The sequence below is a fragment of the Sminthopsis crassicaudata genome, chromosome 4 (genome assembly GCF_048593235.1).
Source record: "Sminthopsis crassicaudata isolate SCR6 chromosome 4, ASM4859323v1, whole genome shotgun sequence".
NCBI lineage: Eukaryota > Metazoa > Chordata > Mammalia > Dasyuromorphia > Dasyuridae > Sminthopsis > Sminthopsis crassicaudata.
This window is the reverse complement of record NC_133620.1, coordinates 224,088,397-224,112,337: the sequence shown is the minus strand read 5'-3', so window position 1 is coordinate 224,112,337 and position 23,941 is coordinate 224,088,397. Positions and strand designations below refer to the sequence as shown.

Here is a 23,941-nt window from a genome sequence, read left to right as displayed (position 1 = left end):
TGTTTGATGGTGTGCATAAGTTATAAAAGGACATAAACAGAAACTTTGAACCAAAGGAAATACTTGCATTAAATAAGTGATAGTAATAAGAGTGATAAAGACATTGTGTTTTTATGGATTAGTGAGAAAGCTAACTAGCTTCATTATATTCAGAACAGATGAAACCAAGAAAATGTTTTTCTTGACTTCTTCTCATCCTTTAAACTGTTGGCTAGCCTGCTCATCTAGATACTCTGTCTTCCCTCAGCTTCCATGGCTTTTATCTCCTGGTTCTTTTAATTCTCTTCCTACATGTCTAACTTGTCCTTTCCCTGTCTCCTTAGCTGAATCATCTTCAATTTCAAGTTTACTATATTATTGTGATTGTCCCCTCAAGGACTGGACCTGGGTCTTCTTCCTTCTTTTTTTCTCTCTATATCCAATCAATTTCCAGGTCTTGTTATTTCTACTCCAACAACATCTCTTCCCTCTGTTTCTTTATATCTCCCACACTAGTTCAAGCCATCATCATCCCTCATTTAAGACCATTGAAATAGCGTTCATCACCCTTCTCCATTTTTGCACAGGCTTGACCCTAATACTTTTAATGTCCTCAGATTTAAAGCTGGGAGTGTATTAGAGGTCATCTAATCCAATTCACACCCTCCCCATATAACAGAGAAGAAAACTAAAGCCCAGGGAGAATGTCCATCAACAAGTAGTAGTTAAAGCTACTTGTTGATGGACATTCTCCCTGGGCTTTAGTTTTCTCCTCTGTTATTTACAGTGTGCCAGGTATTATAGGCATGCACAGAAGGAAGGTGGAGAGGAAAGTCCCTGCTCTCAAGGAGCTCACATTCTAATAAAAGAAAGGACATAAATAACTAGATACACACAAGGGGTGTGTGTGTGTGTGTGTGTGTGTGTGTGTGTGTGTGTGTGTGTGTGTGTGTGTGTGTGTGTGTGTGTATTCATTCACCATAATAGGAAGTAATCTCAGAGGGCTAGTACTAGTGGAAGAGAGAATAAAGGACATAGCCCCCCACCCAAAAAGAAAAAAGGCTACAGAAAATAATGCTTCACAATTTTTAATTACTAATATATAAAGTGTTGTAAGACATGATAACTATCATTAAAACACCAAAATTTGAAACTAAGAATATATTACATTTGCCTTCAATTACTTCAGATTATTTAGGAAAAAAATCAAGTATTACTTACATATGGATAAATAAGAATAAACAAAAACAGCAATCCAATTGTGTTTACAATTGAAGATACACTTTACATATCCTTTTTTTTCTCATGTCACAAAATAAAAGCATCTAATGTAAATTACTCTGGGTTGTCAATTTAAATCCTGCTTATGAAAGCATCCTGCATATTATTATTTTTTAATTCTCTTGCAAACCACTTCTTTCAAGTTTTTGAGGAATGCTTCTAGAACAGTGAAAATTGTGTTTCTGGAGCAGGTTAGGGACATTAATCTCATTGCATGTGACAAAATCAAAGTTATGACATTTACAATCTAAGGATTTGAAATTTTGAGCATATCGTTGAAGACAGCACTTCATAGAACTTTTAAATACCAAATACCCTAGTTCAACAATATTCAACACAATGCATAGACATGATGTGACTAGCAAGAAATAAAGGAAGATTTTTTTCTCAGTGGGCTTGGAGATGAAGCAATCCACAGTATTGGGGCAAGGCTTTACATCACATTTCACAAGATGAGGTATTCTAAATCCATTATACAACTTGTAAAACAAAACCAAAAAGCCAATTTCAAATCCAATTTTGAAAACAAGACTGATGATATAAGTGTACCACAGGCCCCCATCCATACTATCTGGACTAATGTAAAATTTTTTCTTGTGTCTTTTTTCTCGGGTCTCACGGTAGGCCACATGCAAAGCAACAAGAAGAGAAGGAATAGAGACCATGATCAGCTGTAAAGCCCAAAATCTAATCTGGGATATAGGGAAGAAGTAGTCAAAACAGACATTTTCACAACCGGGCTGCCTAATGTTGCATTGAAACTCCTTCTCTTCATCTTTCCAAACATGTTCTGCAGCTACCATGTAGACCAGCAAGCGAAATATGAATATAACAGTTAGCCAGATTTGACCAATTCCAGTTGAATATTTATTTACTCCACTTAGTAAGTCTCTGAGGAACATCCAATTCATGGTGTTTGATCAAGAAAGGCAAGATTTCTGTGAAAGAAAACAAATTCATTAAAATACATTTTTTCTCCCCTTTCATAAAGGACAAATATGAGGAAGAAAATCCTACTTTTATTTATTGTCCTTCAGAGGTGGAGAGATTATTCATTTTTATCAAACTTTTAGAAAGTAATTGCATCCAAGAATATCGCAGATGAGCCAATATTAGTGCCAATATAACCTTACTTATTCATTTGAATTTTGTTGATTGGTTTATTTCAAGGTTTATTTTTACCCTTGTATCAACAATAAGCAAAAATCCTATCCCAACTACTGCCTAAAGAAAGGAATTTAATAGACATTAAAGTGATCCTAATTACCTGATAATTACAGATTGTTAACCTCAGATTTGTATGTACTTTATTGGTCTGGTTGCTCAGAAGCCATAAAGAGGCTTGACAGTATTAAGAATTGTAGAGTTATTTTAAAAATCATTTTGAGTATTTAAAACTAGGTATTACTTAGAAATTGGCATGGTATCTTACATTTTAAAATGTACTTACATGAATTTTCATGTCTATCAATATAATAATTTGTACCATAAATTTGTTGTGAATATTTTAGCAGCTGGAAAATGCAAAATAATAAAGTTAAACACATATATTTTAAGTATTTTTTCCTATTTGATATTGATATAATTACCTAGATTCATTCCCATACTTTCACCTGACATTCTATTCTAATCTCACTATTATTCCTCTTACTGTACAACTATAATCAAAAACAGTATATGCATATTTAGCTAGAACTAGTAGTACAATTTATAGTTGTGAAAGATAACAAGTTTCTATAGGCATTGATGTCATACTTTTGTCTTTAACACTATTTAGAACAACTAAATTCCACAAACTAATAATAAATTCAAAAAAATTTTATTTAGCACCCACTATGGATAGAAAGGTAAAAAACACCCAGTATTCCCTCCCTCCCTCTCAAATAATTTCTAATCTTACATAGATATAATGATGCTAAGAATTTGATTGGACAAAGTAGAAACTAAGATGAGCTGTTGTGGAAAAATTTGATAAGGAGAAGAACTCTTTAAGCTAAGGGTGATCAAGAAAGTATTTATGGAGTAGGTTTTACCTTGGTATGTAATCTGTGACTTGTCATCAAAGTGCTAGATTGACTATAGAACTCTTGACCCATAAAAGAAAAAAATTGAAGATTCTTTTCTCTTCCTACCTTCTCCAGGGAATTATATATGGTTCTCATAAATTAGTACTACTTTTAAGGCCCTCTCAAAAGACCTATTGAGTTGACACTACTTAAATGACTAGTCACAAGCAAGGTTCAGCTTTGTTCTTTTATATCATGCCTCAATCTCTTGCTGTTCCTTGGCTTCAATTTTTGTTTGATCCAGAACTCCTCTTTCATTCTACTGGTACTCCACTACTGCTGGCTTACATCCCTATAACTACTAAGTTGGCCTATTCTATCACTGCCACCTCTGAGACCATGTATAATTCCCTCCCTGGCTATGTAGTGTTTCTCTTCAGTTAACTATATAATCTACATACAACCATCTTTTTGTACTACATTTTATTTTTGGTCTAATTCCATCTCTTGCCCTACAACCTTCTTTTTGACACAGGGATTCTAAAGAACTTTACCAATTTTCTCTAAGGCATATTTTCATAGAAAAGGATTTAAACAAAGGTAAGGATTCAAAAGATATAAATGAAGAGAAAGTGTATGGAGACACACTCTATGGGAAGACATGGAAGTAAAACATGATAAATTTAGTTTAGAAGACATGAAATTAGTTTAGATGTATCTAATAGTACATTTTGAGTGAAACATAGAGTATATGATGGAGGAACGTAAAATAATTCCAGTTTCTAGCCACTATAAAAAGGACTGCCACAAACTTTTTTTGCACATGAGACCCTTTCCTTCTTTAAGAACAGAGGGATTCTTTAAAGAATATTCATAGTTAGGGGGCAGGATAAAAATCTAGTTGAGACTGAAAAATATCAGAGGAGAAAGATATTGAGACAAAAAAATAATAAGAAACCTTAGTTAGAATCAGAACAATGCATTAAGAGGAGAGTGGCCAAGAGTGTTGGTGCTCCAGAATGGTCAAGAAGCTAAGGACTGAGGAAAATCAGTAGAATATGGACTAGAGCAATTTACACAATGCCCACAATAACAAATAATTATAAAGCAAATACTATATGCCAGGAAGTGTGATAAATGCTAAAGAGACCAAGACAAAAAAATGAAATGACCTTCATTCACAAGGAGTTTATTTTGTACTGGAGATGACACAGTGAGACAATATGTGTATGTCTAGACATGTACACATATATGTGTGTATGTGTGATGAGTTCCTCAGTTGTATGTTGCAATTTGCTTACATTAATCTTTCACTTTTCCATTGTTCTTTGCATGATGCTCACTTTTGGTTCTTTGGAGACAGTGATATTCCAGGAGCTACTACACATTATCAGTACCAGTAAAATATTTGTACTGAAAAGCTGGATCTTTGCTCAGGATTAATATCAATGCTTCACAATTTCCAGAAAGTTATACAACTCTGTCCTCTCTCTCTGTCTTTTTTAATTCTTTTCCATCTGGATCACTGTTGTCCATATGTATTGTCTGTCCCAGACAATATAGGGAGCTTTCTAAACAAGTTACATAAGATAGCCATTCATTTGCATTTTGAAATCTGAATGGTAGACATTTGTTTATGCATTTAGTCTTTCCTACATTAATGGAGAAGCCAAACTACTTGAGTGAATTCAGATCTATTTCAGGAGGCTCTGTGGTATTTTAGTTCTTTTTGCAATTAACATAATGCCATCCACTTTCCTTAACTGGAACTCTCTGTATGCTCTCCATCAAGTAGTTAATAGGTATAAATACAAGGTAGTTAGGAAAGTGAGACACTGGCCATTGGAAAGACCAGAAAGGTAATGGTGTTTGATTTACATCTTGAAGGAAGTGAAGGATTCTGTGAGACAGAGATGAAAAGAAAGTGCATTTTAGGCATGGGAAATTATCAGTGTAAAGTCATAGAAATTATGGAGTATCATATTGAGGAACAAATAAGAGAACTAGTTTGACTATACTATAGACTGCAGTAAGGAGAATAATGTAAAATAAGACTAGAAAGACTTACAGGAGTCAAGTTATAAAGAATTTTGAAAGCCCAAAGCATAAACAGAAGTTTGTTTATTCCTAGAAATAATTGAAAGTAGCTGGTTTATTGATTGGGGAAGTGACATTCAGATTTGCACTTAAGGATTTCAAAGTAATTTCACTTTAGAATGAATTGGTGCAGGAAGAGATAAGTCAAGATTAACTAAGAGGCCACAGAAGAAAAGAAGGAAGGAAAATTTTATTCAGTGCCTACTATGTATCTAGCACTATGCTAAAATGCTCTGCAAATATTATTCCACTTGATATTCAGTAATTCTAGGAAGTTGATGCTGTTATTGCTGAGAATTACGTAAGGGGTGCCTAGATGAAATTAAGGTTAATTGAGGTCTAGTGGCAGGTTTGGGGTATAGGTCAATTAGAGCTCCCCTGCAACCCCTTTGGATTCGACGCAAGGATACAGAGTTAAATGAGGTCTAGTAGCATTACAAGAGTCCCCTGTAAAGGAATTTACAGACCCGAAAACCTAGATTAATAAAAGGTTTATTTTGGGGTTTGGAAGTAAGGTTTAAAGGTAGACGCCAGGGCCAGAGCTGGCACTGGGCAGACAGGAACCCTTGGCATAGCCTGTATATGCTATGTTTGGGGCTCCTGCAAAGAGTGGGCTCCAGTTTCCCTCTTTTTATTATTGGGGGGGGCGGCTTTTGGTAATCTTGAAAGGGACCTGTGAGTGGAGTCCCAGATTGGCTCCTGGCTGGTTTCAGCCAGGGTTAGAATTTGAATAGAATTCAATGGGTTTTTAGATAAAGAGGAAGCTGTTTGTGGGGGTTGGGGAAACCTGAGCAGGTAGGGACTAGGACAGCCCAAGTTAGCTCAGATCCAATGGGGGTTGGGAATTAGAAAGGAATCTTAAACCACATCATTTTGATGCCCCCTTTACATACATTTTATATAGAGTTATAGAAGATGAGGCAAAGACTAAATGACTTGCCCAGGATCACACACAGCTAGTGTCTGAGACCAGATATGGACTCAGGTCTTCTTGATTCTAGCTTCAGTGCCCTAGTCACTGTACTACCTGATAATCTAGACAAGATGAGATAAAGATCTGAACACAGATGATGACCATTTGAGTAGAGAAGTAGTCATATTTAAGATTTGATATAGAGTTACAAATGACAAAAATGTGATGATTTGTGATAAATCTATATAGATATATATAATAGATCTATAATAGACATCACATAATATAAAATCAACCACACTTCTTAAACATCTACTATGTGCTATGCACAATGCTTAGTTTTACAATGAAAGACAAAAATATACTCCCTATCCTTAAGTTTCATTTTAATGGGAGAGAAGACATACAAGCAACACAAAAGCAATTTTGTTACTACTGTTAAATGTTTTAAAAAACTGAAACAATTTCATGGTTTTGTAAGCAAACCTCTTTCCTGTTCTTCATATAGAGAAATGTTCATATAAGTTAATGTTTATTAAATTAATAATACAAATGTTTAAAAAAATGGGATTTGAAAAGTGATGACCTTGGAGAGAGATGTTTCAGTAGAACTCTAAGCTTGAAAACTAGATAGGAGGGACTGAAGAGGACTAAGTAGGTGGAAAATGAAGTACTCTAAAAAAAAATTCTTTTTTATAATTTTGGCAATGAAAAATAGGGGGAAAATACAATAATAGTTTGAAAGGATGAAAAAGTTCAAAGGAAAGTTTTTTGGTTTTTGTTTTTCTTTTGTTTTGTTTAGAAAGTAGAGACCTGAGTATTATTATAGGTATTACCAAAAGAACCACTAGAAAGGAAAAGTTTATAGCTGAGAGAGAATGATCCATGGAGAATGATCTTTGTTGGAAGGGATGGAGTCAATGGCAGAAGTTAGCCACATTCTTATTTGAGACCAGAGCCAAAAAAAAAAAAGGTGATTGAGAATATAGAGAAATTTTGACATGTAGAAGATAGGAAATGAAGGGGGAAACTCATGACAAAGACCATCAATCTCACTATGATTTCAGAACATGAATGGAGCAATTTGTGATCACATTTAGTTTTTTTTTTCTTCCCTTAACCTTCCAATCAATAAGATTGCATAGTACTTTGTTTTAAGATGGAGCGATTTTCTGACAATATAAGGTTAAGAAAATTGGGCTCCTAAACTAAAAAGCACCTGTCATAAAACATCACAAATAACACACAATAGCTTTTCTTTTGTTTTATGAGAGATTAAATGTAACAAGTCTAGATCCTAATGCCCAAGATAGATATATAAGAAGAATCTATACTTTTACAGAGAATAAAGAAAATTATGTACAATGTTCTTTTCAAAGAGGAGTAAACACTTCATTGCTCTTGGTATCAGAACATATAAGCAAAATACCTTGAAATAAAAAAGCATCTTAAGTCTTGCAGAAAGATTAATATCTGTATAAATAATTTAAATTAATTTCCAAAAAGAAAAAAAAAAAAAGAACAAGTATTGTTTCACCATGACATACGGCATTTGGCTTGTGTTCATGTTAATGTAAGAGGAAATCAGTATCATATTACAAAACAGTAGAAAGAATCTTATCAGGCCTTTTAGGGAAGAGTAAAGAGGAATTATATCTACTGTTTTCCCCTTACCTTTCCAAACCCCCAAGATAATAGGGAAGCAGTATCTATTGAATGAGGATTAGAATCATAGGATTAGAAAAACCTATTAAAATAGCTGCCTAATAGACTTTTTCTGTTTTGCCTCCTCCAACCTATTCTTCACTGCCAGATCATGCTTTAATCTAGTTATACCCCTCTTCTAATCAAAATCTTTCAATGAATCCCTATTTGTCTACCAAGGACATTTTAATTTTAACTAACATATAAATGACCTTTTATGATATATAAGTACATTCCTTCCAACAAATCTATAATGTTGTTCATATAATTATAACTTCCCATTTTATAAATGAAGAACCTGTAGCTAAAGAGATATTAAGAGACTTGTCCATTATCACATGGCTAAAAGCTAGAATTTGAAATCAGATCTCCTTGGTCCACAAACAGCTTTCTGTTTATTACCTAGCCTAGCCTGTTTATTACCTTAGCCTAGCATCAAAGCTCTGCACAATCTTTTATGGCCATATAGTGTTCCTCTCCATGTACTCCATTCAAACCAACCTGAACAAATAACTGTCCCTCAAACATGCCCTAAATTCTTCTCTTCTGTACTTTTGCTCAAAATATTATCTATGCCTGGAATGCATGGTATTCTTGTTATTTCTTCTTGTTGAATTTTGCTGAATTCCTACTTATACTTTAATGTACAACTAAACATTGCTTCCATTAATCCTTTTTTTATTATTCCAGTTAATAGTGGCCTCTTCAGACCTAGTATTGTATATTTGGAAACACTCATTATGTCTTATTCAACATTGTTACTTTCTCTGTAAACACAACTATTTTATTTTTGCTAGTGGGCTCCATTCTGAAAATCACCAAGTTCACAATCTCAAAAGTTATTCTCAAGTTATATTCTTACTCATCACCCCCATATCTAAACAGTTGCCAAGTTTTATAGATTTTACTTTTGTTTCACTTTTCACATCTGCTTTCTTACCTGTGTAAGAATTGTGTACTATTTCAGATCTTTAGCTTCTTGTATTTGGAATTTTATACCCCATTCCTTTTTCTCTGCACAGGTTATCTACCTCCACTCCCCTCTTCATCTCCAGCTCTGGGAACTATTAGTTCCCTTCAAATCTCTCATCAATTACTGCCTCCTACAAGAGATGTTAGCTAATTCTCCTCAATCATTCTACTTTAGCCTGAAATTATTTTCTATTTATTTGATATATTGCTTATATGTTTTCATCTGTGTATGTTTTATTCCCTCCCAAAAAAGAAATTAAACTCCTTGAGAAAAATCTCAATAAATGTTTGTGAAATTAAAGTATAAGGAATTTCAATATGTCCTTCAAGAAGTACACATACGTAGACTTGAAAGTGTATTGATTAGACTTTCTATGGTCTCTCCACATGAACAACAATAGAACTGCTAAAAATAGGCTGCAATTTGTACCACTGGAAGAGTGACATCAAAAATCCATTGACATTAAAGTTTAAGAATGTATTATATTCCCCTAATAGATTGTGAATTCAATGAGGGCAAGAACCACATTTTAACTAAATGTTATATCTCATCTAGCATATATCACAGTACTAATACCATAATAGATAAATGATAATTTTTTTTAAAAAACCAAATACAAGACAACTGATGAAATCATGTGAGTCAGAATCACCCAAGCCATCAAAAACTTAATAATTGTCTGTCCTCTTTTAAAGATCTTCAGAGACTATCAGTGGCTTCCCTCATTCTACAGACTATCACAGTAGTAAATCACTTTTCCCACCTGAATCAATTTTTTTTTCTAAGCTAAATCTCTAGTTTCAATTTTGGTGCTTTTCAACCAATTTTTCTTCCTGTGAGGACAGAGAAGAGCACAAATCCAGTCATATCACCTCCAGTCATATCACCCCCAGTCAGTAAACTCCAATGACTACCTATTGCCTCCAGGTTGTACTCCACACCATGAATATGCTCATCAATCCAGTGACATTGGTCTCCTAGCTATTCCACAAACAAGACATTCCATCTCTCAGCTCAGGACATTCTCTCTGGCTATTCCCCCATTCCTAATATGCTCTCCCTTCTCCACTCTAACTACTGAACTCCAAGGCATCATTTAAACCCAACTAAAATCACACCTCCTATAGGGAGGCTTCCCAAGGTCCATCCTATCTTTTGGAGAGGCAATTGCGGTTAAGTGCCTTGCCCAGGGTCACAGAGCTAATAAGTGTCTGAGACCAAAGCTGAACTCTGATCTTCCTGACTCCAGAGTTGGTGCTCTCTCCATTGCACCACTTAGCTTGTGCCACCCCTCATCCTCCACCTTGCCCAAGCCCTCTCAATTTCAGTGACTTTCCTCTGTAATTATTTCCTATTTATCCTGTATGTAGCTTCCTTTTCACATTTTCAATAGGTTTTAAGATCATTGAAGGCAGGGTCTGTCCTTTGCCTTTTTTTATATTATCAAAAGTTATCATGGTATCTAGCATATAATAGGTATTTAATAAATGCTTATTTACTGATATTAATAAAACTAACTCTCATTTCAGTGGGGTGTTATGGTTTGCAAATAGCTTTGCAAATATCTCATTTGATCCTAAAACAATCCTAGGATATAGGTGTTATTGTTCCCATTTTACCTAAAGGAAACTGAAGAAGCAGAGGCTAAAGGACATGCCTGGGACCACACAGCTTGTAAGTATATAAGGACAGATTTTAACTCAAGTCTTTCTGAATTCAGGCCCAGAACTCTGTCTACTATGCCACAGAAAAATTCCACTTTTTGCTTCTAGCTGACCTTAAAAATAATTTATCTAGCCATATAGGAACTAAATTCATTTATCTGAACTGTTTGTATATAATTACCTATAATAAAATAGCAATTATTCAAAACCTTAAATGTGTCAGATTAACTTTTAAGGTTGTTTATTTTATATTTATACATTTTTCTTATTTATTCTATATAGTGTTTACAATACTTTACCAAAGTTCTATACTGATGCCCTATCATGTCATCAAGGTAACCCTGGGTACTAGAAGGCTTTTCTAATGTAATATAACATCTTGGTGAAAAAGCTTTGAATGTGGATCTGTTGGTAAATTGTATGTTTTCCAAGAAGTGTCCTCAGTAAATTTAGGCCAAGAGAGGAAAACCTGGTCTCCAAAACAAAACATTTCAAGAATCTGCATTTGGTTAGCATGCATTGTTGTTTTCCTTCCTTCTCGAAGAGGATCTTGATGTCAAGAAGGGGATGCTATGACATGCAAGGGAATTGGATTTAAGTGAGGGAGGTGCAAGATTGCCTGCCACACTTTCCCCTCCAGAGCTACCTGGATTTAATGGCCAGATGTAGATCAGGGCGACTGGAAATAGCCCTGGATGCAACTCCACTAATAACAACTCACAACCTCTTATCACTCTGTACCTGTGGATGAATAATTTATCACCCTAAAATCAATCTGATTGGTAATCTTGTCTTAATTTAACTAGGTTGGACCTTGCACAAAAGACATAACAGTTTATTACTAGATCCATGTTCCAAGCTTTTTCAGCTTGAGAGGACATGCCAAAGGTTACACTTTGCTGCCCTGCCTTTGAGAAGCACAGATGTGCATTGATGAGTGATTGTAATCAGATTTTGGCAAGGATATTGTTTGTACTGTTCTTGAAACTTTTTATACAAGGTAACCTTCCCACCCTACAAAGAGTTCTTCAGGAAGAAGAGGAATATATTGTTTTCCATTTCTCTTGTGTCTCCCACATTCCAGAATTCTGGAGGGAAGTGTTCTTATTATAGACGAGAGATGGTTCAAGAAATACTTTCTTGGTTTTTAATCTCCCAATTGCTAGCAATAATCATTAAATCAATAAGCATTTATTAAGTGTGTTATGTGTCAAGATAAATATAAAGGGAATAAATACAAATAGATACAAGGTAGTTAGGGATGCTGGACTCTTAACAGTTTGGAGAGAAATAACTTGATTTTTAAAAAAAAGTACAAGTAAATATATGAAGAAAAACAGTCTCCATTGCCAGAAAAGATGGTAATATTAGTGGATAGAAAATTCCCCTTCATTTCTATTTAGCTAATCACTCTTCCCTGTGTTTTTGCAGAAACAATACTAGCTTTATTTTTTGTGGAAACATAAATGCACTTTATGTGAATATTAAATGAAGTAAATCTTTCAAATGAAACCCATTATTAGAGGTTTATTGAAAAAAGTTTTTTTAAACCAATACAAAATAGCCTTAAGTAAATTCTGTTTTGAAAGATCTCAACATGTGTATTTTAGAACAGTCAACCACAAAAAAAAAACAGCTCTTGGGAGCCATGCTCTTCTCAAATTTCTCTTTAGTTTTGTTAATATATACCTCAGCCATAATATTCTTGGTGTTTTACATATACATATATATATATGAATATTTTCATATAGTAATTTCTGAATGAGAATATTGAACCTGATCATGGAAACAGGATAGAGAAAAAAGAGGAGAAAACCTAATGAATTTGTAAATCAAGTGGTTTAACTAAATCTTATTTGTATAATACATTAAATGTCAAAATAAAGCAAAAATCCAAAAGTCACAAATTAAATAACCAGGGTCATCTGCAACCTTGTATTTTTCATTTCCTGGATAAACTTTGCCTGGGAAACTACGGCTGGTGGTGGTGATACTTGCAATGGTATAAGTGGAACCCAAGCAGCCTTTATAAAATTGTGGGAGGAACCCTAAAAGATCTCCACCTATAACTCTCAAAATGGTTTCTAAAGCCCTAGGTTCCAATAATCATCCTAAGGTTCTCTTGTGTTAATTCAGTTGGGGATAGTGGAGATCATTAAAGTCTTAAAAATACTATATCTGGATATAATGTCTGCTTCAGCAAAATCCTTTCATGTTTCAAGACATTGTGGAAGATCTATCATGAAGCTTGTTGGGGGTTAATTCTTGACTCTTAATATGCATGGGACTACTGGGGAAAAAAAAGTAGTGAAGAACAAGTTAATTCAAAAACAAAGATAGCTGTTAGTCTTAATTTTCTCTCTCCAAGGTTGCAAATATGTTACAAAGAGCTTCTAACATTCAGGGGCCTCAAGATATGCTTGCTTATCAGCAAACTATAATTAAGAAAAGCAAGGGGATACCGTTTGAAATTTGGAGGGACTTGAGAGATAATAAAGGGATACATGAACTTTGAATTACTCTTTTGACAACTCAGGAAAAGTTCTATTAATACTAATAATTTTATCCACATGATTTCCTTTCATCTCTTATCAGATTTCTAGTTTCAAATCTTGGAAGTTTCATCTAATCTCTCCTCACCATAGTTTCCTCTACTTCAGTTTCCTCATCTATAATATGGTAATTAAATTTATGATTATAGGATCACAGAACTAGAGTTGGAATAGCCCTAAATTTGTGCTCTGATGGGAAAGGCAAGAAAATTAATTGAATCATTATCTCTTTTCCCCCAGCAGTACACACAGATAAACCTGATTTCCTTTGAAGATACAAGAAGTCTTTTTGATGAATCCTTATTTGAAAAAGCATTATTACAGCTTTCAGTCCTCACAACACAATGCCATTGAAAAATACCAAAATTTTCCTATAAAGTACCATTAACAATAAGAAGAATGTATATGCCTAGGCAACAGTGAAGAATTCTAATTCTAGTGGATCATATTAAAATACTCATATCAACCAGGTAGTCTAAAGTAATAGTCTTACTCCAGGGCAGTTTGTTAAGTAAAATCATTAAGAATGAAGGGACAACAAGGAATAGCAGGTGCATTCATTTTGCTAAGGTTTATCATCTCTCAAAAGTTCCAGAGGTACTATTTCCCTGAGGTAGTTGTTTTCCCACATCCCTCATTTAATACAAATACAGGTTTTTCCCCCAGAAAATAACTACATCTTACTAAGCTTAGTTTACCTGCACAGCACAGATGGAGAGATTAAGGAGAGATCCCAGCATTAGCTCAGTCCATTAAAAAATTATAAGCAGGTTGTGTCATTTCCTTGAAAGGGAGTTGTGGCTTTAAAGCTGGAAATGAAAACTAGTGGTTTCCAAGGTAGTATAAACTAAACAGATGTAACTTGAGTATTTGTTTTGACTCATAAATTACAATAATACTATGTCTATGGTGTGAGTTAAGTTCACATGCTAAGGGGGAAATGAAATTGGAATCAATATTTTAAATCTCTCCATACATATGTAGTTGATTGAATGTGTGTTATTTCCAAATAAATTATGTTTTTATCCCTTTCTTAAGGCAGTCATAACAGTGCTGTGTCACTTTTAAAATAATCAAAAGCTTATTTGCCCATAACTGTCAATTTGCAAGTTTTATCATTTCTACTTCCACAATACTTCTCATACAGCCTCCTCCTTTCCAGTACCATCACCACCCTAGTGTAAGTTTTTAATACCTCATACTTGAACTATAGCAATAATTTTCTGGATGATCTCCCTGCCTCAAGTCTTTCCCTACTCCAGTCCATCCTCAACTCAGCTGCTATGAAATCTCAAATTAAACTAACCATGTCACCCCATATTCAAAAAACTCGCTATTATCTCTAGGACCAAATAAAATCTGTAACATTAAGGTATATTTTAAATTTTAGATTGTTTCTATATATCAGGGCACCTCAATATAAGAGATAGCACAAGGAAAAACATGATTCTTGATCAAATGAATGACTCAATGACTTACATGATTGCGAGTTTGCAAAAAAAAAAAAATGGGTCTGAACTGGGTCTTGAAAGTTAGAAGTGAGCATAGTAAATTCATTACTTCAAAATGAGAGATCTGATTGTTGAAAAAACATCATTTCAAGCTCTACTCAAAGAGGTAAAGTAACTTACTTGCCCAGGGTCACAAAAGTACTAAGTGACAGAGTTAAGATTCAAATTTAGGTCTAATGCTTCCAAGTTATATATTTTCTACTGCACTATATGGCTTTCTCACCTTTTCTTTCCCTAACTTTTTCCTTTGGACTAGTATATATTATCTTTAATTTTGCTCTATGGAGCAACAAAGAACATCCTAATATTTCCTGGAAATCTTTCGATATTTAAAGATAGCCTTATTTGCCTTATCTTCAGATTTAGACTCACTGATTCTATAAAACAGCAAAATTTAAAAAAAAATACCCATCTGATGAATTTTTCTTAAAATATGATACCCAGAACTAAAAAATTTCAGATGTGTTCTGGCCATTATAGGGTATAATGGGCTATATTATTTTGCTTGCTCTGTTATGCTCTTACTAATTCAGATTAAAATTTTATTCCTTTTTTTTGGCATGTTAATTAATTCATATTTGGCCTGCAGCTAAATCCCCAGTTTTTTCCATATTAGCTGTTTCCAAGGCAGGTAGTATCATCTTATATACATATATTCCAATACACAAAAACTCTGAATTCACTTGGTTGAGACTATTTTACTTATTTTATTATTTACAAGTATTAGCATGTTCAAGGGAGGCATTTTAAAATCTAATTTTTGATGCAGTTCTTTCCCACAAAGAATACAAAGAGATTATTTAGACAGAAGTAGCTAGAATGACTGAAAAGCCTAGCCCCTAATACCAGAGAAATTCTACTATGCCTTATGTTTATCCTTATCTGGAGATAGATATATAAATGTATGTTGCATGTCCATACAGGTATGTATTTGTGTGCATATATTCACATGTATAGACCTAGGCATCTTTAAAAAGAAACTGTATATAACAATTCAAAATTTCATATAAAAACCATGGAGTGTAGTAGGGAAGAGGGTATATTGATCCTAGCAGAGTAGGCAGGTAGCAGTATCATTTGTATTTATTAATAATTTAAGTTCACAATAAAAAAGTTTAAAAATTCATGTTTTGAGGATGATTTTCCTCAAACTAGAAATAAAAGAGGCATAATAAACAAGAAGATAGTAGGTAAAAATAAAAAATTCTGCACTACTTATCCACTGTTCAGCATGTGCATTATCTCTATATCTATTCCTCAGATTCACAAAATTACTTTTGTTCATTATCACTTCATTCAATATTTTAGGTTTAAACAGGAAGCATCTACTTTCTTCAGGACACTGTATTAGATTTGGATATTATAAATATGAATAAGAAATAATTTTAGCCATAATGCAATAAAAATAACATTGAATAAAAAGTCTTTGAAGTAAAGATTAAAAGCAAAGATTGAAAACTAAACAATCCTAAAGAATGGGCAGGTCAAAGAACATAGCATAGCAACAGTCGATAATTTCATAAAAGATAATTACAATGAGATAGCATACCAAAATTTTGAGGATGCAGCAAAAGCAGAAAATTTATAGTTCTAAATACTTTCATCAATAAAAGATCAATAAATTGAGCATAAAACTAAAAAAAAAAAAACTAGAAAGCCAACAAATTAAAATCATCCCTGAAAAATCAAAGCAGAGATTAATAAAACTGAAAGTATTTTTTTTTACCTTAAATACCCTAATTAATTAAAAGATGTAACCAGGAGCTGTTTTTTAATCAATTAAATGTATAAGTCATTACTAACTTTAGAAAACAAATTACCAATATAAAAAAGATGAAAAAAAATGAATTCACAATCAATGAAAGAGAAATCAAAGAAATTATTAATGGCTATTTTGTTCAAATGAGTAGCATAAAATTGAGAATCTAAATCTAATAGATGAACATTTGTGAAAATATAAATAACCCAGATTAAGAGAACCCAGGAAGAGAGGATTTAAACATTATCTTTTTTAAAAATTATAGCTTTTTATTTATAAGATACATGCATGGGTAATTTTACAGCATTGACAATTTGCCAAGCCTTTTGTTCCAATTTTTCCTCTCCTCCCCCAGATGGCAAGTTCACCAATACATGTTACATATGCTAAAGTATAAGTTCAATATAATACATGTATACTTGTCCAAACAGTTATTTTTCTGTACAAAAAGAATTGGACTTTGAAATAATGTACAATTAGCCTGTGAAGGAAATAAAAAATGCAGGCGGACAAAATCAGAGGGATTGGGAATTCTATGTAGTGGTTCATAGTCATCTCCCAGAGTATATATATACTGTTTGGAAAAATAGGAAAAGAGGAGATTTTACCATATTCCTTGTATAACACAAATATGGTCTTGATACCTAAACCAAGACAAGTAAAAACGGAGATAGAAAATCAAATTTAGGATCAAGTTTAATATAAAGTTTAGGATCAAATGAGACAATTTGTGAAATGCATAGAACAGTGGCTGGCATGTAGTAAGTAAGATATAAATTCTTATTCCCTTTGCCCCCCATTAATATGAAGAAAACTATAAGAAATAAAATCACATGATCATGAATGCAAAAAAGGCATTTATTAAAAAATTTAAACATCCATTTTTGCTCTTCAAAACATAAAAAGTACACAAAATGTCTTTGTTCTATATGTGCAGAAATGTTAATGTAAATAACATATTTAAGTATAAAAGAATTTTTAAAAAAAATTTAAAAACTAAAATGTTCTTAATTCATAAGTCTGAAGCTTCTGAATATTCTACTTTTACTTGGCCTCTTTTGTTTACTAATCCAGAAACATATACTTCTTCAATAGACTTTACACCATGCTTGCTTTTATCTTTTCATATTAAAATAAGTAACAAATATGAATTAGAGCATCTACTGAAGATCTTTAAAAAATCTCTTTATCTCTTCATTCTTTTTAACATATATTGCTGCATAACCAAAATTATCTATGTGATAGTCTTTGGAATTATATGTATAATGAACACTGATAAATAAAATTATTAAATAACCTGTTAAATTATTTTCTCATTAAATTTGAGCTAACACAGAATTCAATTCCACCAGTTTCTTTGCTTACCTCTACAAAGAAAATTTGTGATATCCTCACATTTACCTGCATCTTTCATTTGTCTTTTATTTTTGTTTCTTCACAAAGATTCCAATATTGATAAGTCAGTTTTCTAGTAGTATATCAGTTTGTTGATCATTGGATAAAGAGCTCACATTTAGATTAGCTACAATTAAAGTCTGCAAATAGCCTAAACACCACATGATTCTTATGACAGTCTGCCCTCTTCTCTGCTATCACTATCACTATGGAAGAACAGGAGTGAGAGCCATTTGTATTTTTTTATATTTCATGAGTTGTCATGGCCAAAGAATGCAACACCTAGGGGACCAAGTTATTTATTAGTAAAGAACTTTTTTGTATTTGGCTAGGTTGGTCTTCAGACAGCTGCCTTAATGTGTTTTTTGCACCATGCTTGAAGCTTATTCAACAGCATGTTCTGGGATATAATTGCCCTGTTGCCATTCACATACATTCCTAAGCTTTCCTGCTTGTTTTATAATACTTTGTCTTCCTTTTTCAAGCAATCAATCGATCAATGACAACATTTTCCTTAATAGGTCATCAATTTATCTTCCAAACTTCTCCCTCCATCTGAAAAAGATGTGCAACTGTAGCGAGCTGTAGTCTCTAGAAGCTGCTGGATCGCTCTCTGGGAAGAGATCTGCTGTGTCTACTCAAATCTCTCCGACTTATTCTTCTTCCTGTAACGAACCGTTGTCTCCAGGCAGTTGCTGTTAACTCTTGTCCTTAGAAGTGACTTCCCTTCCTGCAGAGAGCCCCGTCAGGCCTGATGTAATGCAGAGAGTCTTCTTCTTTCTCTGAGAGTCCTCTCTTTTATTCTCCCAGAGAATGGGCGTGGGATAATGCAAGGGCTTCTGGGAAGAACCACCCCAGCCAATGAGCTTGCCCCCTCTATCAAGTCAACCTGAGTTCTCACCTTGTAATTGTCCAGAAAACCTGAATTCTCACCTTGTCACTGTCCAGACAACCTCAGTTCTCACTTAGTAATCCTAACATCTCCCCCTTTCTTTTGATTTAGAACATAGGACAGTCATGACCTTGAAACATAAATCCATCAATATGGGAAGTATTACAGATAATTACATAAATGACCTTGAAACATAAATCCATCAATATGGGAAATATTACAGATAATTACATAAATTACATAAGCACATAGTAACATAGTAACTTAACACATGCTAGAAGTATATAACATAATCATAAATTGAAAATTTATAAATGTCCATAAGTCCATTGTCCATTAGTCTCATCTTGTGTGAGGAAGTCCAATGATTCCTGCTGGTTTTTAAAGTTCTTTAACAGTCTTCTTATTATCCATGCTCTTTCAGTGTCAGATGTTTCTTAGATCTTCTCCTTTATTTTGAGGTCTTTCTCTTTTTCTGTCTCTCTCTGGTGGACAAGGCGAATATGACTCGTTGGCACCCATCTGATTCCTTCTCCTGCTGAAGAAATACAAGCAAACCCTCTCCCCCAGGCAGTTAACCTATATAATTTTCTTCTATTTACCACTTTCTAAATCTCTTCTCATCATCTGGCAATTACATTGAAATTGTTCGCACTGGATACAGCCCTGTTGGTTTAAAAGGCCTATATTCTCCCCAAGTGTAATCCATTTTTGCAATCTGATTGCCTTTTGACTCACTTATCAGGTAATCCCTTTCTGCCATGTGATTGCTTTTCTGCTGGTTGATTAAATCAGAGTCCTGGCCTTCTAAAGGTTCTTTGGGTGTAACATCAGCTGCCATCATGCCCCAAGTCTTTTTTGCCTGGGGCCCTGGACCTGGGCTCCTCATCCCATTTCCCTGAATTAATTTACACTCTGATGCCCAATGGAGTCCTCTGTTGCATTTTGGACATGGGGTTTTAGGTCTTCTCTCACCCTGTCTTCTCACTGTATCTCCATACCTACACTGAGCTCTTAGATGTCCAATTTTTCCACATTGAAAACATCGCCGAGTTTCTCTAGAAGTCCCTTGCCAGGAGGGACCCTGTTTTTCCACGTTCATCATTGTCCGAGTATAAAAAGCATTTGTTCCCACTGTAGCACAACGTCTTATGATCTCCTCTAAAGGAGCATCTTTGTCTAATCCCCATATAATTCTTTTGCAAATCTCATTGGCATTTTCCTTAGCCAGATGTCTGGTCATTATTTCTGTAGCTGAATTTTCTCCAATAGTTCTTTTGACAGCAGTTTGCAAACGTCCCACAAAATCTGCAAAAGGTTCATTGGGACCTTGCTGTATTTTAGTGAAAGCCTCTCCACGATCTTTCTGTCCAGGAAGGACACCCCAAGCTTTTATTGCAGCCTTAGCAATTTGTTCATATATTGTCATGGTATAATTAATCTGTTCTGAATTCTCTCCATACCGACCTTCACCAGCCAAGTGCTCAAAAGTGAATTGTGTGTTAACTCCTATTTCCAAATTGCATCTGACTTGAATTTTACATAATTCATGAAATTCCGCAAGCCATAATAAATTTTCTCCAGGTTCCAGGCATATCCTTGCTATGGATTTCCAATTATTCGGGGTTAGGACTTCATAAGACAAACCATCTAGTAACATTTTAACATAAGCTGATGTAGCCCCATAAAGGGTACAACCTTTTTTCAAATCCTTAATGTTATTCAAATCTAAAGGTGCATATCTTCTCCTTTTTTTACCTACAGAGTCAGTATTTTCAATCACAGGATATGCATGTATAAAATCACTTATATCCTGTCCTTCTCTCTTAGCTTTAACCAATGCTTTTTCTAATCTTGTCATAGGCTTAGGCTGCTTCACAGGCAATTCTGTTTGTGTTTCTGCCTCTTCCTCTCCTCCTTCTTGCTCCACCCATGAAGGGTTAATTGAGGGAGGAGATGGGAGGTGCTCCTGTTGCTCAGAATTGTACTTAACTTCATTGTTATCTGATTCATCCTTTTCACCTAGTTTAGTTGACACTTCCCCATTTTGCTCCTTCATCTCTTCCTTTAGAATAACATTGTTTAAAGCCAATTGGATTACATTGTATATATGAATTGTATCTTTGGAAATTGAGTTTGGCCTGGAATTGTAGTGTTCACCTAATTGCTTTCCTACTAATTTCCACTCATCTGGATCCAATTCTTTTTCCAGAGAAAAAGAAGGACATATGACCTTCACAGTTCTTAAAAGTTCAGTAATCTCCTCTAAAATTATAATCAATCCTTGGCTTTTCATAACCTTGATGATGCTCTCTAAACATTTTCCTTGAACAGAAGGTGTTTGCCCCATTTCACTATAAGAGATTCCTGGTTTAGCCCTTAATAAGTTAAGTTCCTTATTTATCTATTAGCACGCTCACTTAATCTTTAACAAAGTTTCCTCGTTACTCACGGTTCTGGGTCAGAGAGACTGAGATCTAGATTGGAAGCTTTTCCACTGGAATCAGGACTGTGTCTGTCCCTGTTCGGGCGCCAAATTGCAAAGGTCTGGTCTAGCTCCTCTTGTCAGGATAAGCAAAAGTCCTTGCCCCACGTGTGGACGCCAATTGTTGCGTGCTGTCGTCTCCAGAAGCTGCTGGATCGCTCTCTGGGAAGAGATCTGCTGTGTCTACTCAAATCTCTCCGACTTATTCTTCTTCCTGTAACGAACCGTTGTCTCCAGGCAGTTGCTGTTAACTCTTGTCCTTAGAAGTGACTTCCCTTCCTGCAGAGAGCCCCGTCAGGCCTGATGTAATGCAGAGAGTCTTCTTCTTTCTCTGAGAGTCCTCTCTTTTATTCTCCCAGAGAATGGGCGTGGGATAATGCAAGGGCTTCTGGGAAGAACCACCCCAGCCAATGAGCTTGCCCCCTCTATCAAGTCAACCTGAGTTCTCACCTTGTAATTGTCCAGAAAACCTGAATTCTCACCTTGTCACTGTCCAGACAACCTCAGTTCTCACTTAGTAATCCTAACATGCAACATCTGGACAAAAAAAGAAAACTCACTTTTTTGATTCACACAATTTATTATTTTTTATTAAAGCTTTTTATTTTCAAACTATATACATAGTTTTCAACATTCACCTTTACAAAATCTTGTGTTCCAATTTTTTTTCCTTTACTTCCCTTTTCCCCCTCCCCTAGACAGCAAGTAATCCAATGTTAAACATGTGCAGTTCTTCTATACATATTTGCACAATTATGGTGCATGAGAAAAATCAGATCAAAAAGGGAAAAAAATGAGAAAAGAAACTGCAAGCCAACAACAATAAAAAAGGTGAAAATACTGTGTTGTGATCCCTACTCAGTTCCTACAGTCCTCTTTCTGGGTGCAAATGGCTCTCTTCTTCATAAGACCATTGGAACTGGCTTGTGATTAACACAATTTAAAAGCAGGAGGAGGGATATATAGAGTGTCCTTGGTGATTGCATTAGCCTCTTTCTTCCCACTGCTAATGAGAGTCATTGATGTCATCCCATATAAGAGACAGAGTCATTTAGTCGAGAAAACAAGCCTTTCTATTTGTCTGATTATCCCTTTTCTGAGATTAGAAAACAGCAAACAACAAAAACAACAATAGCTGATATTTATATATTGCTTTAAGATTTTATTAAGTGATTTATATCCATTTTCAAATTTGATATTCACAAATACTATGTCAGTTAAAGTTTATATAATCCCTATTTTTTGGATTAAAAAAATCTAAAATTCATAAAGAGCAAAGTGCCATATCCAAGGTTACACAATTAGCAAGTAATGGAGCATGATAAAGACACTCTCACCTTCTGTGATTTTAGCAATTGAGTTCTTTGCTCAATATAATTTGCTACTATATAATTTGAGACAATATCATTAATTGGAAGATTACTTATATTGTCAGTTCACTAATTGAACACCTTTATTCACTCTATGACAAAGAAAATAGACCTACTTGTCATCCATTTTGGAATAATTTCCAAATGTCTCCTTAAGAAAAGTAAGAAGAGTTTATTCCTCAGCTAAACTAAAGAAATAGTTTTCAATTTTTTAAGATGTTATAGAAAATTCTTTTCAGAAATGACTTGATTCTATTGTATTATATAAGTTTAAATCATTTGATTATTTTATGTTCTAGAGGAAATAGATTTTTTAGAAAAAAAAATTTCCTTAATCCTCAAAAAAAAAAACAAAAAACTTTTGTGATAATTTCTGTAAGGAAATATAGTCTCAGGCCATATGTCCTTGTAGCCAAAAAATAATAAAGATATTTACATTGGACAAAATCTAAGACCAGCCTTAACTGGATCTAAATTCCAGCCATCTGGGCTCTTAGACTCTTGTCTGTTTTGCCTAAGGCTTTTAAAGACAGAAATTTAAATTAATGAGAATTTTTGAGGAGAGAAAAAATGGATTATTAACTGCACACTATGCCTCACCAAGTTAGGAGCTAAGAAATAAAAAACAATCCTCTTCTCTCAGAAAATGGTAAAGGAAACAAAAACCTAGAAACTGTAGGAACCATAGCCTGGCATTCAGTCTATCAACAAGTATTAAGTGTACTATGTGGCAGAAATTGTGCTAAGAACTGGGAATACAAATATAAGCAAAGAAAAAGTTTCTCAAGAAATTTGTGTTCCAATGGGAGAACATAATGCTGAGAAGGGGAGTAAGGGTAAGATTTCTATCACCTGCTATGATAGAAGAATGCAGACTTCATCCTGGTGAAAAATGGAAGAGATGAGTGGTCCACTGCACCCTCTTAAAATGGAGGTTCTGGGAGTAGCCATTTGTTAGAAACATACTCAACAATCAGATATTGAGGAAAATTTATTAAATAAGAATCTTAAGGAACTGTCTTAACATTTCTGAAAAGTGAGCTCACCTTCATGAAGAGGGAGTCCTGAGCACAGAAGTGAGAGAAGCTTCATACTCCTTAGCTTGGCTCAGCCCCTCCCTTCAGAGAATGAATTGGTCCATTCCCTTCAAGATTACATTCTTTTTGATATGCCCACTATATCTTTCTCCCCTCTCTTGTCATACATGCCTTGTTCAAAAATGGCAGCAAAGTCCTTCTACAAGGTGTGCTATTTAATATCAGTTTAATATTTAATCATAAGTTGTTAATTTTATTTAGTTATATTTTAATGTATCATAAATTTATAATCATTAATAACAATTGTATAACATGACATAATT

General features: G+C 34.3%; 1 protein-coding gene across 1 annotated transcript; it reads right to left on the bottom strand.

The window, feature by feature from the left end:
- Positions 1 to 1,060: 1,060 nt before the first annotated feature.
- GJB7 (gap junction protein beta 7) lies at positions 1,061 to 14,012 on the bottom strand. Its single transcript, XM_074310339.1, has 2 exons — positions 13,868 to 14,012; positions 1,061 to 2,198 (listed from the first exon to the last, which is right to left on the bottom strand). Exon 2 carries the CDS (start codon positions 2,169 to 2,171, stop codon positions 1,374 to 1,376), a length of 798 nt encoding a protein of 265 aa, XP_074166440.1. The 5' UTR covers positions 2,172 to 2,198; positions 13,868 to 14,012; the 3' UTR covers positions 1,061 to 1,373.
- Positions 14,013 to 23,941: the final 9,929 nt, after the last annotated feature.